The following is an 18,678-nucleotide window of genomic DNA, read 5'->3' on the forward strand; positions in this document are numbered from 1 at the left end:
ATTATTTTCATTATTTTCTCATAGATAAAGTCAAATTAATTTTATTAGGCTATTTATGCAAATTTCTTTGCATTCACTCAAAGGTTTTTTTGTCTTACATTCGGCGATTTGCTCAAAATTGATTAAAAGAATTTTTCAATTGTTTTTTATATAGAAATTTGCATTTTAACTAAATTTTCTTTTGTGTCTTCACAAAATAGATTTTATTCTTTACTAAATTTTTTATCTATAAGAAAATAAGAAAAAAAATCTCTTTTAATTCTTTAACTTTCAATAGCTGACAAAATTTGTATTTCTTTTCAAATGTATTCAATCTCAAAACCACGTCAAAATTTTTAATATTTTTTTTTCTTATTATTTCACTTTATTTAAGTATAATAAAGGCAAAAATGTTGTTGCATTTTAGGCAAAAAACTCACATCTATTTTTTTCTTTATTTTAAATCTACCACCATAATTTTTTTCTCCTCCTGTTTTATAATTTCCACGCGACTGACTTACAAAACCAATATTGTCAGTGCTGTCGCTCATTTTATAATATTTGTTTTAATTAAAAACATTCAATTGTTTCAATATTTTCTTTCATAATATACCTTCAATTAAACAAAAAAAAATCATTACACAAAAAATAGCCAATAGAGAAAGAAAAAATAAATCACAGGCACTTTTTAAATGAATTCCGTGTAAATAAAAACCTTTTTTATATAAAATCTAAAAAAATATAAAGGTAAAGAAGAAAATAAACTCTTTGTCAAATTGAGAAAATAAAAACATTTTCATACCATTTCCTCATCAAAATACTTTTCTATTTTATATTTAATTCTCCTCTTTTTTTTGTTTTAACGTTATACATCTTTCAAAAGCACAATGAGACTATTAAAAGCACTTTAAGAAACTTTTCTTTTTGTATTGCAATTAACACTACAATTCCACATTCTTTTTTGTTTTTGTTTAAATTGGTAGTAACATTAGAAATTGCACAAAAATTCATAGCTAAGCAATTTTCTCGTTTCTTCATTTCAATTCATTGAATTTCCTTAATTTATTATGCAAAAAGCTTTATAAATTCATTCTTAAAAACAATTTTGTAGAAAAAAAAACTTTACGTCTGACATTTTTTTCTAATGCTAAAAATTTCATTTAAAATGGCATTTTCTTTTCAAAATCCTCCTGAAAACTTTTTGAAAATACTTTTGTAATTTTTTTTTATCTTTAACGGCAAAACTTTAAAAATTTTTTAATGGATTTACGGACTCACAGAAGTTTTAGGAAGTTGGGAGCTTATTCAAAAGATTACCCAACTATAGGCCATATTTAGTTCATGGTACAAGTCCGTGTATCCTAAAAGGCACTGGAATATCTAAAATCCAGGCAGCATGGGTAATTTAATCTGTAAATGGTTAATATTTATTTATTTTTTTTTTAATATCGCGGTCACTTGTCAAAGGCCTTATCGAGTTATTTTTCTTCTTTTCAATAAAATATTTTTGTTTTCTCTTAAGACACACCAAATTGATTGTGGGGCCAATAGGAGAGCACACAATCAATCAACAGAATAATATTTATTTATTTTCTTTCCACAATCAAAATACTCTCATTTTATTCTTCAAAAAAGCAGCGTTTAAAATTGCACAGTTGAAGCAAAAATTATGCACAATAAAGCATTTTATCAAAAATCCACGAAGCTTGTTTTTTATTCTTTAAATTCTTTCAATAAACATTTAGGCAAAATTCTCCTAGAAAAAAAACATTAATGTTACATTATTTTTGCTTTCATTAAACTTAAATAGGAATTTCTCTTTCACTTTTCATTCATTTTCTTTACTTTTAAAATCCACGGAAAGAAGGATTGAGGGAAGATGAAGGGTTGAGAGTATTTTTTTTAACCATATTTCTTTCATTTTATGATTAATTTTTCTTTCATTAATAAAGAAGATTATTATTTTTATTACAATTAGTTTATAGTATATTTTTTCCATTTTTTTTCTTAGAGATGTTATCATTTAAGAACGTTAATAGTTAAATGAGAAAAAGTTAATCTTCTAGAATTATACTTGAATTTTGGAGAACTTTGAGTGGAAGTTTAAATTTTGCATTGGAAATATTTTTGAATTGTATTTTCTATTGTTTATTTTTAGCTTAAACATCCACTTAAAGTTACAATTCAAATACTTTACGAATTATTACACGAAAAATGTTTTAATCTTTTATTTAGAACTTTGAAAAATATTTTTTCATCTTTTACTAAATTGATCTCGAAACCGAAGAAAACTTTTTATTATACTTTTTTTTTACACAATATTAACTCCCTTAAAATATTCTCCAAATGAGAATTTATCATTGTTAGCTGCTCTCTTTGCAATGTTTCATTTTTCTTCTTTTCAAACTTTTAAAACTAAACGAAGTAAATTGTAAACTAAAAAATATAATTTCACATTTTCCACTTAAAAAATATTTTAACTTCTTAAAAACTAATTTGATAAAAGAATTTTTTTAATCATAAAAATTTTCATTGAATAACGCAAAATAAACCATTTAGGCTTTTCTTTAGAGGGAAGAAAACAAAAATTGGCTCTAGAATTTTATAAAATAGTCATTGAATATTTTTTTAATTTGAAATTTCTTTTCAAATCTTTATTTTTGTTTTCTTTAAAGATTTTTATTATCATTTATCGGCTTAGAAAAAGTTTTATTTTAATTCGGTAATAAAAATCAACGGAAAAATGATTTAAAAGTCGTAAAAACAAACACCCTCATCTGAGTCTCGAACTCAAGACAAAGGTGTCAAAAAACGTGTACGCTAATGATTACCCTAATAATTTTGCATAGAAGTACATGGCTCAACTTTTTTTTTCATTTTTTATTAACAAAACAATGACAAATAAAACAGAAACTTTTAAAACTGAAGGAATATCCTTAAACACTCCTATTTCTCTTTTTTGTGTCCTTTTTCTTTCAACTCATTTAACAACTTTAAATTCATTTCCATGACTATTTTATAAAATCCTAACGAACCATATTATAGGGAATTTTTTCTCCAAGAATCCTCCTAAAAATTAAAATAAAAATAAATTTGACATAAGTAATGGGAAAGGAAGGTTTTTTTTTCTTTTGTATAGTTTACTTGCTCCTCAATTTGCTGTTTATCTCACACAATACACGCATACCAGGAGGGGGGGTTTAAGAGACTGAACTTATGGCATTATGTGGCGATCCCATTTGTGTGAGAACCTTATCGAGCCACTGTAGTGGCCCATGGAGATGAATTTCAATCCAACATGGTGTTGAGGTGACATCCTGACGGTGATACTCTGCACCCCATCCCTTAACGAAACTCATACGAATCGTACACATTTTCGTGAGCTCATACACCGCCTCGAAGCCATGATTGACCGATTGGCTGAGTAGTTGAGCGAATTCTTGATTATTGAAAATCTTCAGTGAGCATCCAGGTGGGATTTTGCACACTGTACTCGGATGAAAGCCATGGTGATGGTTGCAATTGCGACTTTGTACAAATATCGCCGAATCCGAAAGGCATTCAGCATAGACTTCACCACCGACATAGCATAGGTGCACCCCCTTACCAATGTGACGCCGGGTATTCTCAATTGTACTATTGCGATTCACATTGCTGAGCTGCCCCAGGCAGAAACGCTGGGAATTATTGGCTGGATTTGTAAAGCCATCAACAATGATGGAGTGGGATGTTTGATTGGTGGGTGCCAAGCAGTGGAAAACCTCCCCGACTCGGCAATTGAGCTCGTAATAGGCGATACTCGCCCAAAATGGGGGCTCCTGATACCGCACCGGTGCCACCTCACCCATTTGGATGTCCATCGATGCATCCGGGGGATTGTTGCTATTGGCATCTTCAGGTGGGCTGTAAGCAGGTGGCGGCGTCTCCGGTAGAGATCCATACGGACTGGTGGGATTTGAATTAACCGAACCCGGACTCGAGACCGACGATAGCGGACTATTGGGGCTCATGTGCGATGTGAAGCCTGTATTTGAGTAGCTCACATTGTGTGGCATTGTGGGCTCCGCCATCGACTGAAATGGCAACATTGAGTGCCCTGGTGCAAATTCCGAATGCCTCGGCACAAGGACAGGCGGCAAGACGGGACTCTCCACGCGTTTGTAGTGATACGGATTTATACAAACTTCCTTTTGCTTTGCACTGAATGGATACTGACACGTCTCAAGTGGCTTCAGTTCATGATGGCTCTGCAAATCTGGCCATCGCCAGACACGGCAGTAGATAACATGTGGGAGTCCTTTGCGATGTGATACCTACACAACAAACATACCTCAATATTTAGCATTCCCTTTTTGTAAAGAACTTAAAACATAAGAATCTCACACAAGAGGAATATTCTGAATGTAATTCTTTCATAAATCCATCCATGAAAACAACGCAAAATCTCGATTCAATTTATCGCGCTCTTCCGCTCAAAAATTTCATCTCAATCAAATTGATTAGGCATTGATAAAGTGACGAACTGATTGACATCTCATTATCTAAATTATATTATTGTTTTGTTGGATTAAAAACAAAGAATCGTGTAACGAGTTCTATCTGCTTTGTACATTAGATAAGAAAGTCATTTATTAGTTTAACTTTAGAAAGAAAAATTACGGAAGTAGTAATTATACAAATAAAATTTTCAACATAGTGATTGAAATAAGTCTCAATGAGCAGAAATATGAAGAATATAATGCCAAACCTCTTGAATTCTTCTGAAAATTCCCTAGAATCGAATAAATAATTTAAGACTGTTAATAAACCTTCAACAACGCGTGGAATGAATCACATTGTCCATCTGCTAAGTCACTCAGCAGTGCCAAAAAATTCCGTGAAAATCACCAAGAGAGGTAAACACACATCTCTCTTTGGAAGTGCGTTCGACAACAGATTAGGTAATCAATGAATCACTTAGCGTACGAATTATTCAGAATATTGTATTCCTCTCCTTGAGAAATCCGTAAATAACTTACCTGCAAACGTCCATCGAGAGATCGTGGAATTGTGACACATTTTGATGGTTGTCCAGGACACGAAAGAGCCCTTTCGAGCTCCTCAATGGCACCCTTGCGCTTCTTTAGCTTTTTCACCAAACTATCGACAGCCTTTTCGGCCCACTTCTCCTCCTCATCCCCCTGCTTCCAGCCCAGGAGCTTCTTAACAGCCGGACTCGTGAATGAGAAGAGACTGTTGAGGCTCGACATCGTACTACTACTGGACGATTCCACATCATCCGTCTCCATTGTTGTCGTCACGTAAACTGGATGTCTCTCACCACGAAATTGTCTCGGGAGTGCAAATTGGGAATTAAACAGGAAGCGATTTGAACCAAAATTCAAATCTATTGGTTGAAATTTATTTTTTTGTTTGTATTTTTTTCCCGCCATATAGTGTTGCATTTAGTGATAACGTTGTTGTTGAGTAAACATCAGTTGATTGTAGGGGATGGCAATGAAAGCGATAAAGAAAAAAAAATACACACAACTCTTTTAGTTTTTTTTCGCTTCTTTCGTACATTATGAACTTTTATGGTGACGTTTGCAGAGGTATATACATATAACGATGGACAGAGAAAGACGGGTAAAAAAAATCAACAAGTTCTATACATATGGGTATGAGAAGAGAATATCGAAGGAATGTTGCACCAAAATAGGAAGATTCAACATTTTTCACTTGTTTTTCTTCCCATTTTCCCGCAACATCCTCTCTCTTCTCATTCCCAGCAAACCTCTACTTTGTTTATTTTCCACTGCAAAGCATCAAAATTCTAATACATACCACCAGCCCCGAGAAAAAGCCCTCACATAGCGAAATGCAATAAAAGGCAAACATGATATTTTTCTACACACTCAGGAAGCCCACAAACAGTTACTTTTTTTTCAAATTTTCTACACATCACAAATATAAAACGACACACAAAAAATACATTTTTTTAAAGAAGCAATATAGAGTCAATATTAATCGATTAGTATGACGTCTTCCGGCGTCTGTGAGAAATACATATATATGTGAGAAGTTAGAATACTTAGTATGATGAAGAAAGCAAAAAAAATCATACAATGCATGGAAAAAAAATTGTTATCAAAAGTCTTCGACATGGAATAAATAAACAAAGTGGCGCAGAAATATCAAAAATCAATTTAGTCTAAACATTTAAGACTTCTTTATCGTAAATTACTTCTGAGAAATGATCCTAAATGATATTATGTCTTCAGCTTTTTTTTTTAAATGTTTTTTTTTTATATGATTATACATGTGAAGGTCCGCGCTATTATGAGGATTTGAATAAAGGAGTTTATTCGTTTCTTTATGAAAAAAAAAAACACAATTAAAGTAAAAAAAAAAGTTCCCACTGGCATTAAATGGGAAAAACCTTGAAAATTTGCACAAAAACGTTCAAAATGACGTCACAAAATGTGTTTTCTTGTCTTTTACAACGCATAAATGTATTTTGTTTAAAATTACGGACAAAAATGGAATAAAATATTCAAAAAAAAATGTTTAGGAATTTAAAAATTCAATAGAATTCCTAAATTAATAAATTTAATTTATTGGGTAGTTTATACAGCTCCTCACTCAGATCTACTTAAATTTTCTTATCAGTATAGGTGCGGTATTCTTATTTAAGGACCTTTGCTCCTTCCGGGTGTGTCAAGATAATCGAGTCAATCCAAAAGAATCACAAAACTTTTACCATCTTTACACATCTTAAAGACATCATAACTCATCAAAAGCCTCAAGATAACGAATAAGAATAGAAGAAAAGAAGACATTTACATCCTGCTATGCTTCTCAAAAAAAATTAGCATTAAATCATTCGTATAAATTAAAATCTTTTTAGTCAATCTCACAGGGAATCTAAAGTGTTTTTGCAATACATTCCAATGATCATGTGAAACCACCAATTTGTGATTTAGCGAATGGCGTTATCTCTGTGACAACCACACTAAACATTACGAAGAAAACATAAAGATCAACCACTACACATTGAAGAAGAAATTATTTTTAATTGTTCCCTTTTCGCCCAATCATGATATATTAGTGAGTAGATAGAACCACCTCCTAAGCTTTTCTTGTGTGCCACATTAAAAGCTATACATTGTAGACATACTTTTTCCCCTTTGCAGAATTTTCTTCCTCCTTCGTTATACCACAATTAAAAAAAAATGTCGAAGCATTTAAAAGCTCTATTGCGAAGGATGATAGAGTACTTGAGAATTTTATAGGTATTTCTCACAATGTTTCGCATGTGATTTAATGACAATGGTATGAACTAAATGAAAATACATGTACACATAGCATAGGGAATTATGAGAGTTAGTGCGGTGTGAGGAGGAAGAGAAATTGCATAAAATGAAGTGAAAAAAAAAAGTTGTATGTAGTGATAGTAAAGAAAAGTAATAACAAAATATAAAAAAATAAAAAAGGAAGGGGTGACCTTCAGTGAAGTAATTGCAATTCTCACTTCTATTGGCCATTTTCGATGAATTTTCTTTTCAACAATCACTGTCTTGTCTGTCTTTGCATTAAAACTCCTCTGGCGCGCGCTTATTCCTCAATTTATCCGCCACAAATTGCTGCCACACACAATTCACCATTTTATGTACAATTAAATACTTATGTGTGTATCACTCATCGCAATATAAGAAAACCCCACATTTTATGTAAACGGTGAAGATAAAAGAAAAATATAAATCTCAACTTTGATGCAATTGCACATTCGAGTTTTAAATTCAATGTATAAGAGTATAAAGTTGTGCCCACAACTTTTCCGCATTTAGCGACCGGATTGATGAAGAAGAAGGTAAAAAGAGAGAGAGAATTCTTTATGATTTCTCGTTATTTCAATCATTCTTTTTTTCCCTCATTTTTCTCTCCTCGCCCCCCTGTTTTCCATCCACCACACACTTCAAAATTGTACACCATCGACTTTTATCAGTTCTACACACCACACCAGTCACCGAGGTTTCATCCAATTCGTTGGATTTTCTTTCAATATACACCCATATAAAAGAAATGTGAGACACACAGCAGGAAAAATTTTTTGAAAGACTTTCCCTCTTTTTCCTATAAACAACACATTTCTTCACTTCTTCACACTTTTCTCCAGCTGAAGTTTTTCTCGTTCTTTTTTTTTCTTTGCTCTTCCTCCTTTCCTCTTGAGGAAAAGATTTTCTTTTAAATTGTATGCCAGGAAAAGCCTTGGAAAAACTTTTTCAATATTCTCCTAAAATCCTTGATATTTCATCACTCGCTTAAACTCTTAAGCGCACATCCTGCCTCCTTAAAGATAGCCCACAATCCCCAGGCATTAGAACACTCAACGCACAATCAGATGGGGAAAAAGAAAAGTTCTATGTGCAAGCACAAATGGGTAGTCTTGAGATTACTAAGACATCACAAACTGAAATGAATCGTAAAGCCTCTCGCGCGTACTCCTTTGAGTGTTGAGAAAAGAAAACTCCACTCTTTCTCTCTTAGACTTTGAACGTCTTGGCACTATCAATAAATTTTAAATGGGGGAGCCTCAGAGAGATACTTCACACAGAGAGAGAGAGAGAGTCTGAGTACGCAGCATCACTCAAGAAAGTTGCCCCCAAGAACACAAGAATAAGACTTTTCAGTACATACTGTATGTGAGAGAAATGCGAAAGAATCACAGAGAAAGATTTTACTTTATGGGAGAGATCATAACCCAAGTTCTCGCATTTTGATCACTAATCTGTGCGCGCGCGCACACATTTTCCTTATTAATAGAGATCCCGCGCGCGCATAGAATACAAAACCATCATACAGACTGCATGCTACTGCTTTTTTTATTTTTTATTTTTCAACATATAACCGTTTTAGAAACAGGCCAATGCACAATAAATGCCTCCTCTATCAGTATTCTCAACTCTTTGGTGTAATTACACGAGATTCAAGTGCGTATTACAAACGATTACACGAGGCGAGTAAAAGATAATTTATGTTACAAACATACCATACAAAAGAGAAAAGAAAATGAGTTGAAAAAAAAAAACTTCATAGAAGAGGGAATTCAAAAAGACAGAAAATCTCATCCATAAGAATTGAATAAATATATATGGAAGAACATGTGAAAAGAGACGCAGCATTGCATATTTTTCCAATATCCACAGATGAGACAAGAAAAAAAATCAACCGTAGAGAAAAGTTTAAGGGGTTTATGCGTTTTTAGAGGAAGAAAAAGAATCTTTTAGAATAATTAAAAAAAAGATTCTCTTTAGTAAATTTTCTTCATGCCTTTCTGTTTGATATTTATTTTCTTATGCGAAATTATACTTTTCTCACGTTAGAAATTATTTCTATAACGTATTACATTTTATTTCTAACGTAAGACGTTTCTTTTCCTATTCTTGACGATTAATTTTAAACGTTAGACGTTCTTTTTGCTTTACGTTTCAACCACATCTTATCATGTCCCAAAGGTATATAACCCTTTAACGGAAGAAACGACATAAATGACATCAAAAGACAGCATACAATACGACAAAGATAGATGAGACGAATGAAGATAACGTGAAAAAATATATATTGATAATTTTTCTCCTTCGCATCATTTCTCATTACGAAATACATATACATATACAACCATTTTCAAATAAGGGTGAATGATCCCAAAAGTGATTGATTTTTGTATTTTACTCAACTCGTCATTCTCTTCTTTTTCCTTTTTCTTCTTATTGCATCTTGTACATTTTTTCTCGTACTTTATTCACAGACTTTTCTCTTGCTGCAATTTTCCTTCAACTAGACAGGGTTTGTCACGAATGAGCTTTAATTATTTCTTGGAACTCATGTCAATTTGCAGAAAAAAAGCATTCGATTTGTTAGAAAGCTTGAATAAATCTTGAGAAAATTAAGTCATTTCTTAATTTATTAACGTCATCAAATCTTCTTCTCTATCGATGATCTCTTGTGGGTGTTTTTTAATATACTTTATAGGAAAATTTTCACAGTATAAGATTTTACTTTATCTTAACACATTCCATACAAAAGTCAGCTGTAAAATATTTCCCTTATCTCTAAATTGTATTATATGCGAATCCCCCCTCGTACTTTTGACACGTTTGACGTCAATTGCACTTTAGCTTTTAAGCGCAAAAATAAATAAATTTTCTGCTAAATGGATTAAAATTTTCTATTTTGCTCATATTTTAAGAATTTTCTCCTTAAAAATTTTCATTCTTACACAACCCTGTTACATTATCTAAAAAAAATTTCCATACGTAATAAAATGGTTGGTTTTTCCGAGAAAAACTCTGGAAAATTATATCGCAAATACACCCCGCACTAAATAAAACATTTATATATCAATTCGTGGGATGGAAATGGGAAACTCCCCAGTTTAAGTCTGCTTGGAAAAAAGGGGTCAATGAAATTACTTTTCCACCCCCTTTTTTCCTGTCTTTGCAAACATCGAGTTGCACGCTTTTGAACTAATCAAACTGTACACCTGTGTGACTCACCTGATGAACAAAAATTGCTTTTTGGGGTAAAGTGAAAAGTCGATGGAAAGTGGGCGATGAAAAGTACCCTCGAATCGCCATTCAAATCTTATTTTTTATCGTTGATTTTCCATACATAGTACACACTACATATAACACATACATAGTCAGGCAGACAAACCACCCAACATTCTTTCATGGCACTTTAATCACATATTAAAAGACACACGATACAGCAATTCAATACACCCAGTAAAATGTAATTGCAATCGTACACCAATTATGTGTGTTTCATTTTTCCTGCTGCAGAGAATTGTGAAGAAAAAAAAAATCCAAAGGAAAATATGCTTGGGCAATGAGAGAAGGAAAAATGTGCATTGAGTGTATCACGATATATAGATTATTATGATGTTTAAAACGTCATGAATGTGGTCAATTAGATGAAAAGCAGTTTGTATTGCATTTTTCACTCAAATTAAAAAGCTCTGTGCGCTTTTGCCTGCAATTTAAATTTTCTCAGCACGGAGTCATGCGCTGATTAAATTTTTTTGGGCTGTGATGTAAAAAATTAGTTCTATTCAAAATAGCCTTGCATTAAGGCTCCACCCTGAAAATGAGCGATAGCCAATTGAAACACGTAGTCCGAATTCATCAATCAATCAAAGCTCTTCTTTAAAACACAAATACTTCTTCTTATTCAATTAAACGTTCATAAATCGTGAAAATCTAAGAAAATTTTAATAAGAAAAGCGTCCAATTAAATTAGAATAAAGCCACTTATCTCAATAGAATGTGATATTTATCAAAACATAAATATTGTACAAAATGTGTCTTTTTAAACACAAACACTTCTAAAAAATCTGCATGCGCACGACTCTCCCCTTCACCCCAAACAATATGCAATTCATAGAATTTTCCGAACAAACTTTATGGGTATACCTTCTCTTCCTCCTTTACGGCAAACTCTTAATTCTGTTGCAGAGAAAATAAAGAAATATGCAACAATGTAGGTAGAATTTGTATTTTCCTTTTGTGAAATTGAAAATGGTGCAGTCCCCAAAAAAAGGAACAATGTTCACACAACTAAATTACAATGTTATTCAAACAATAAACTTTTCTTCCATCATTGCTCTACATTTTCTTTTACTTTGTTAATTCCATAAGAGAAATAAAATTGAGTACAAAAAAAAAGAAAGGAATTTCAACTTGACTATCTGTGTGTAATTTTTAATGGTTGACACATTAATTCTTATTAAAAAGATGTAAATCTGTCTCATGGTTGAGGACACAAAAATTTCGCAGCATAGCCACCACAATCAATTTATTTATACTATACGAAAAGAAGTCATTTCCATATCACTTTGCTTTTGGACTCAAGAGCAAAAAACACAAGCAATTTTAAAAGAGAGAGGGAGAGAAAGAGAGAGAGAAAAAAAAGTCATTCAAACACGTGGAAATGGTCGTGTGTATTGAGAAGTGGTTGTGGGAAAATGAAGATGAAAAATTGAATTTTATACGAGACCCAAGACCCCATATATCAACTCAATATCTCTCCTCATTCATTCAATCTCGCGCGCACATACACACACCCCATCTCCCTCCAACTTGCACCCAAGCTATATGGGTAAGATGAAGGAGCTCCTTCAACTTCAGTACGTAAACACCTCTCAGTCATTCCACTGCTATTAAATTCTTCCTTTTAATATTTAACATTAGAGAAAAATAACATTCTGATGACATATAAGCCTTCACCGTTGATACATTTATGACATTCTCTATGCGCATAATAAATTTCACAAAACACCCAACCTCTACCACAACCACGAATTTTCTTTTACCTAAGAGACTAGTGGACAAATTTTGCATTTTTTTTGTAAAATATTCGTTCCTATAAAACGTTGAAAAATCGAAATGAAATTGAAAGAAAAAATCCAAAGCTTTCGGCACCTTAGATAGGTAAACGTTAGGATTAAGACAGTTGGCTTGAAATCATGTGAAGTGCCATCAATCTTATTTCTTGCAATGGAATAGAGAGAAATGAATCCATCCGCATCTTGCGGATAAATAAATAACTAAATTTGGTCGTCGAAATCAGTATATTATCAGACAATAGTACAGGAGAAAGTTAAAAAATCATTTTTTTTTAGCTTATTAAATCAATTCAACAATGAAAAAAATCTTCCCAATTGAATTAAAAGCTTTTTCTCAGCACTCATACAAAAAAAATCCAGTAACGAAGCTCATAACCCTGATATATTGGCCAGAAAATGTCATTCATTTATATCCTTGAAATCCAAATGGGGAAAAAACTAATTCAATTACATAAAAGTCCCCAATATGTGAATGAAAGTATACTCAATAAGAGGGGAAAATTGAACATGAAAATAGCGTCTCCAAACACAAAAGGCAATTTGCGTTGAATTTTATTGAGGAAAAAAGGGCACACAGAGAGTTTCTCTATAATTCCAATTCAACCACAAATATTTGTCTATTTGATCACATACACCACATGTAGCCCTTCAATTGAGAAAATTCCTCGAAATCTATCACTCAGTCAGTAAATATTGGATTCGTTTTTGCACCACCTCACAAAATTTTATTGGTGTAAAAAATCTAACAAATCGCCAAAGTTAACATAAAATCAAGTGATATTTATGACGGGATATTTGTGACTAACTAGTGGTGTATGAGGTGACTAACTGGGATGGTTGTTTACACCACTGAAATGAGGAAAATAAATAAATTATTCATCCAAATTAACAAAGAACTTGAAACTAATATTTTTGATTGATTAATAAAGAGAAATTCTTTAAAAAATCTACCAAAAAATGCACAAAAAAAATCAAAAATGTCTTAAAATTCCCTTCCTGTGTATTAATTCATCTTTCATTTCATTTATTTTTTTAATAAATATAGAGAGCAATATAAGAGGGTTTAAGAGGGAATAAAATCTCATTTTCTTAAAACCAATAAAGCAAAAATTTCACCATGACATTTTCAAATCAGCAAAACTTTCAGGAGTTATTCAGTTCTGAGTGCGTTTGCGCTTTTCTCCTATCCGAAAGCCATCAAAATGAATAACTGCAGGAAATCCAATGAATAAAGCATCCCCTGAATTACCCTCTAATTGCGCTCCAGCTGAATATGTTGATAAATAAGTGAAACTCCCACCCACCAAATGATTCACCCACAAAACCCCTAAATCGCGTTCCACAGCACTTTATGCGCACTACACAGGAGGGATCGTCCCACATAAATCGCAGTGAAATAGAGCTGTGTGAAGTACGAGGAAATATAATTGATTTGTGCACTTTTGCAAGGCGCGAGAGAATCTCCTGAATTACTACTGTGCTGTGCAAATATCTCTTTTTTTCTGTAATTTACATGTGGTTTGAATTGAAAAATTGTTTTTTTTATGTTGTGCAAAATTATTAATTTTCTCAGAACATAAGTAATTAAAATTCCTTTTTTTTTTTCAAACATTTAAAGATTTAAAATAATGGAAATCCTTGCAATATTTTTTATTTATGCCTCAGATCGACTTTTTGAATTATTATTAACATTTCAATTTTTTAATTTAATTACTTAAGAAAGATATTTCATTAGTTAGTCAACAATTATGACCTTATCTTTCCTCAAAAAATGCATCTGTGTGAATTTATGATGCTTTGCAAAGGTAGTCAAACCATGTGAGGGGGTGGAATAAGTTCAATGGAATTAATTCCACAATGTATGGAGTTTGTGCACATAGAGCATAGAAAGAGCATGAATATGCAATGAAGGGGACCCCGAGAGATGACATTTTACCGCTCTGTAGAAGATAGCTACGAGGGGGTGGCCGCGTGAGGGCAAAAAAAAGCCACCCACATACACACAACTCACTATAAATCGTCATTTTATGTACATTTCATTACAATAAACCCCCTCCCCCGATTCTTGTGCTCTATGAAACACACATACATAGGACACAATTGGAAACGAGCAAAAGACGCAGGCAGAGAGAGAGAGAAGAAAAAAAATCGAGCAAAATAATCCCGGAGAATGATCTTTCACAGCACAGCATTTTCCTTTTCTTGTATAAATGGCAAAATCGTACAGCAGCAGAGGTATTACACTGCAGAAAATATACTTTATAGCTTTACGGGGTACGTCTGTGTGCAAAGGGAAATTTCATCAAGTCACTCATTTAGGTGCGGAGGGATATGGAATGTTCCCACTGATTAATTTTCATTGCTATTCTTCCTGAATTTTCATCCAAATTGGATGTTTTTGTTGCTTTTCCCTTTTTTTAGGGCGACACGCGCAACATTTACTTGTAGCTGGCAATTTACTTTAAATATCTTTTTTAAGTAAATTGATACAGTTGCTTGCAAAATGTACAAAATGTTTTTTTAAATTAAATTTTAGGAAAAAAATAGTTTTAATGGTCAGACCGTTTTTTATTTTAATGACAGATACAATCAATAATTTAGATTAAAATTGTCAGGTCTAGATTTTAACCCTTTAACGTCCAACGTGAAACATAAAAACATTGAAACATGCGCTCTTTTATCGCGATTTTTATTCTATGAATTTTTTTAGAGGACTTTTCTCACTCAGAACGTCTTCTTTGACCCCTTATTCGTGAATTTGATGCATTTGTAACATGGAAAAACAATTACAGTCATAAATAATTGAAAAAATAAAATGTTTCAAGTTTGGGTCAGCGTATGACCCAAAAAACCTTAAAGGGTTAAGCTTCGATTCTATCAGAACATTTTTACCTATTTGTATTCAGGACCTGATGAAAGTTCCATGAAAATAATAAATCATTTTTTTTATTTAAAAAAATATTAATTTGGTTATCAAAAATTTAAGAATCCAAGGAAAGATTGAAGAATTTCTCCAAAAAATTTAGTAAAAAATGTTAAATTTATTATAGGAAATTCCAAAAAATTATATAAATTATTTTACAAAATATTAAATAGATTTTAATTCAGTGGCGGTTGAAAAAAAAGTCGAATTGGCCTCTTTGGCCAGCAAAATCCTCCAAGGGATAAAAATATTCCCGTCTTTCCTTCCACTTTTGCACGCGAGTGTTTTCTCCTGTATAAATGTGCAAAGAAATCACAACTGATTTTGTAAAGCATTACTCTCTATTTGCTAAAATATGACTCACGCGGAATTTTATCGTGAAAGGAATGATGAATTTTCGTCAATTCATTGATACTGTGTGGCTTGTTAGAGCACCGTGTGCAATTTTCCATGGAAATCAGTACTCAAGACGCGCGTCATTACAGGAAATATTTCCAGCTTCTTCCTCCCCTTAGAGGGGATCTCCTTTGAATTGAAAATCCACAAGAGGACCCCACACAGAATTTTTAGGTGCTTCTCAGGGTCAAGTTAGGAGGAGAGACGCGGAAATCTTCTGAGCAATAGTAATGTCGCTCACCCTCAAATTGCAAAAAAGGTTTTTTTTTGGCCAGCAGAGAGCCCGCGGGGCTCAATCAGCTGTTCCCGAAAACTCAATTGCAATGTTTGTGGCATGCAAAAACACAAATATACTACATTTGGGCAGATTAGAGGTCCAGAAAAGCATTAATTCTGCACAAGATGCTTCTGTTATCAGGCAAAAAGCAACACACAAAAAAAGCCAAACTACTCACCACTCGCAAGTGAATCCTTGGACAAGCTTCCGGGGGAAACAAAATGAAAAGAATGCTCAGGTGGGTCCTGTGGGTGCAAGAAAAGCCACAGTTAGTGCTGCAGAGGCAATGTACAACCCTCGGCGAGTGGTTGGGGGTGCAAAATTGCAAGGAAACACGGTGAAAATGCGGAAAATCAACAAGATATCAACGAAGAATGTCCGTGACTGGGGATTTTTTGTTGTGTCAGACGCTCTCCTTTTTCACGATCATTTCACACATTTTCCTTACCTTTCTACACAAATTTCCACTCAATCCACCTCCACGGGCCAGTAATGCTGCCTTTTTGCACTTTTCCTTCCTTCCAAACTACTTTTTTTCACACAAATTGAGCCAAAAAATAATTCACGCCACTCAAAATTACTGCCATCTTGCTTTTATGTCAAAAATTCTTCTTCTTCATATGTTTTTATCAAAAATTCTTGGAAAAAAATCCAAATGGTGTGAAGTTGTTTGCATTTCGGGCCATATTGTGACAGATTTGTCATATTTTGCAACGGATTCCGGAAGTTTTTGTGTTTTGTTTTGTGACTCCTCCGCTCGAGTTCTTTTTTTTTTTCGCTACTTCCTGGCCATTTCTTGACCCACAAGGAACAATGAAAGTCGTCACAAGCACCGAAGATACACCCACTAATCAGGAAAACTCTGATGAATCTTTTGATTGCGTGAGTTTTGTGCAAAAGGAAAATGTTGTTTTGGCGGAATTTTTTGGGTTATGTTGTGGCTTTTGTATTTAGGATGATTCCTCAAGCTTGGCCAGCACTTCCACCACGGATACAACGTCCAACAGTGAGACACAAACAGCTGGAAGTAAGAAGAAGCGAGGGAAGAAGCCGAGTAAACCAAAGCCAGCCAAAAGCCCAAAACAACTCTACAAATTCTCGTGAGTTTTTCTTTTTTTTTTTTTTAAGAAAACTTTCCTAAATTGGGAGATTTCTCTAAAAAAAAGAATCTTTCTGTCCATCAATAGAAGCAGTATAAAGGAAGACCACGGTCAGCCACTCTTTGGTACGCAGTTCAACTTAAATTTGAAGAAAGGTCAACCAAATATTTTTGCTTCAGTGGGAAGCAATCGTGTCTCCATTTACGAATGTCTGGAAAGTGGTGGAATAAAACTCCTGCAGAGCTATGCTGATCCCGATGGTGATGAAATCTTCTACACCTGCGCGTGGTCTTATGAACCAGAAACGGGGAAACCCATCCTGGCAGCTGGTGGCCTCCGGGGTGTCATTAGAATCTTCAGTCCTGCCATCCTGGCGTGCACAAAGCACTACATTGGGCACGGACATGCCATTAATGAGCTTAAATTCCACCCCCGCGACCCCTACATCCTCCTGTCGGCCAGCAAGGATCACTCCCTGCGCCTCTGGAACGTTCAAACGGATGTGTGCATTGCAATTTTTGGCGGAGTTGAGGGGCACCGAGATGAAGTTCTCAGTGCAGACTTTGACATTAGTGGCGATAGATTCTTCTCCTGCGGAATGGATCATTCCCTCAAGCTGTGGAGTGTGAATAAGCCCGAAATGAAGGATGCCATCAAGAATAGCTACACATTCAACAATCACAAATCCAGCAGACCCTTCGACACGCTCAAGGAGCACTTTCCGGACTTCTCCACTCGCGACATTCATCGAAATTACGTGGATTGCGTCCGATGGATGGGAGATTTTGTCCTCTCCAAAAGCTGTGAGAATTGTATTGTTTGCTGGAAACCAGGACGTCTCGATGACACCACCCTCAGGCATAATGAGACCTCCGTGTCAATAATTCATCATTTTGAGTACAAAGAATGCGAAATTTGGTTCATTCGCTTTGCTCTGGACTTCTGGCAGAAGGTCATTGCGTTGGGAAATCAATCGGGGAAGACATTTATTTGGGAATTGGATGTTCCTGATCCAAGTTTGGCAAGGAGCACCATCCTGGCGCATCCCAAATGCACAACAGCCATTCGACAGACTGCCTTCAGTCGCAATGGGGACATTCTCATTTGTGTCTGTGATGATGGAACAATCTGGCGCTGGGATAAACAGACGCAGTAGACGATTTTTGGATAAAAAAAAATTGCATGGACGTTTCGATTCCGAAAAGATCTTCATCAGGGCATTAAATTGTTAAAAAAAAAGTCAACTAAATAGAATTCGATTCGGTGGAAGAGATCAATTTATAAATTCTAATTTGACGTTTCGATGGCCACGATTTACTTCATCATCAGGCATAAAGTTTGTGGGCAAAGACAGAATAGAGCATTGATCGTATTGATAGAATCGGATTAAAAAGCAAAATGTTGAAGATTTGAAAGTATTTTTGAAATAAAGATTTAAAATTAATTTAATCGTGAAATTCTCTAAAAAAACAGATAAAAAAGATTTTCTAACTCTAAATGTTGTTCAGTTCATACAAAAATAAGAGAAACGTGCGCAAAGGGTCTAATTGGACCCATACTCCCCTAAATAATTCAATCAAAACGATTAAATTACTAAAAAGAAAAAAAATAAAACATT

At 33.9% G+C, this 18,678-nt stretch overlaps 2 protein-coding genes across 8 annotated transcripts; one reads left to right on the forward strand and one right to left on the reverse strand.

The window, feature by feature from the left end:
• Positions 1–1,460: 1,460 nt before the first annotated feature.
• Positions 1,461–16,567, reverse strand: LOC129790620 (protein mothers against dpp). Of its 7 annotated transcripts, none has more exons than XR_008750584.1 (6): positions 16,409–16,567; positions 7,463–16,205; positions 4,998–5,365; positions 3,124–4,292; positions 3,015–3,048; positions 1,461–2,415 (listed from the first exon to the last, which is right to left on the reverse strand). XR_008750584.1 is itself a non-coding variant. In XM_055828215.1 (4 exons), the coding sequence occupies exons 2-4, from the start codon at positions 7,500–7,502 to the stop codon at positions 3,180–3,182; spliced, it is 1,494 nt and encodes a 497-aa protein (XP_055684190.1). In that variant the 5' UTR covers positions 7,503–16,205; positions 16,409–16,567; the 3' UTR covers positions 3,083–3,179. The 7 variants fall into 7 exon arrangements, 3 of the variants coding, with proteins under 3 accessions (XP_055684190.1, XP_055684189.1, XP_055684191.1); XR_008750585.1 differs by having other exon boundaries at positions 1,461–2,544; XR_008750583.1 differs by having other exon boundaries at positions 1,461–3,048.
• An 82-nt stretch (positions 16,568–16,649) lies between these two features.
• On the forward strand, positions 16,650–18,509 carry LOC129790624 (polycomb protein EED). The gene is made up of 3 exons (XM_055828222.1): positions 16,650–16,842; positions 16,915–17,060; positions 17,148–18,509. Exons 1-3 carry the CDS (start codon positions 16,774–16,776, stop codon positions 18,214–18,216), a joined length of 1,284 nt encoding a protein of 427 aa, XP_055684197.1. The 5' UTR covers positions 16,650–16,773; the 3' UTR covers positions 18,217–18,509.
• The last annotated feature ends 169 nt before the right edge of the window (positions 18,510–18,678 follow it).

Source organism: Lutzomyia longipalpis, chromosome 2, assembly GCF_024334085.1.
Source record: "Lutzomyia longipalpis isolate SR_M1_2022 chromosome 2, ASM2433408v1".
Classification (NCBI taxonomy): Eukaryota; Metazoa; Arthropoda; class Insecta; order Diptera; family Psychodidae; genus Lutzomyia; species Lutzomyia longipalpis.

Bases quoted from the DNA above. Each gene is read 5' to 3' on its own strand.
- LOC129790624 (XM_055828222.1), top strand. From the start codon at position 16,774: ATGAAAGTCGTCACAAGCACCGAAGATACACCCACTAATCAGGAAAAC. The intron at 16,843-16,914 runs GTGAGTTTTGTG...TTTTGTATTTAG, and splicing joins CTGATGAATCTTTTGATTGC to GATGATTCCTCAAGCTTGGC. The intron at 17,061-17,147 runs GTGAGTTTTTCT...GTCCATCAATAG, and splicing joins AAACAACTCTACAAATTCTC to AAGCAGTATAAAGGAAGACC.
- LOC129790620 (XM_055828214.1), bottom strand. From the start codon at position 7,502: ATGGCCAATAGAAGTGAGAATTGCAATTACTTCACTGAAG. The intron at 5,366-7,462 runs GTCACCCCTTCC...TTCAACCAATAG, and splicing joins TTGCAATTACTTCACTGAAG to ATTTGAATTTTGGTTCAAAT. The intron at 4,293-4,997 runs GTAAGTTATTTA...TTTGTTGTGTAG, and splicing joins CTCTCGATGGACGTTTGCAG to GTATCACATCGCAAAGGACT.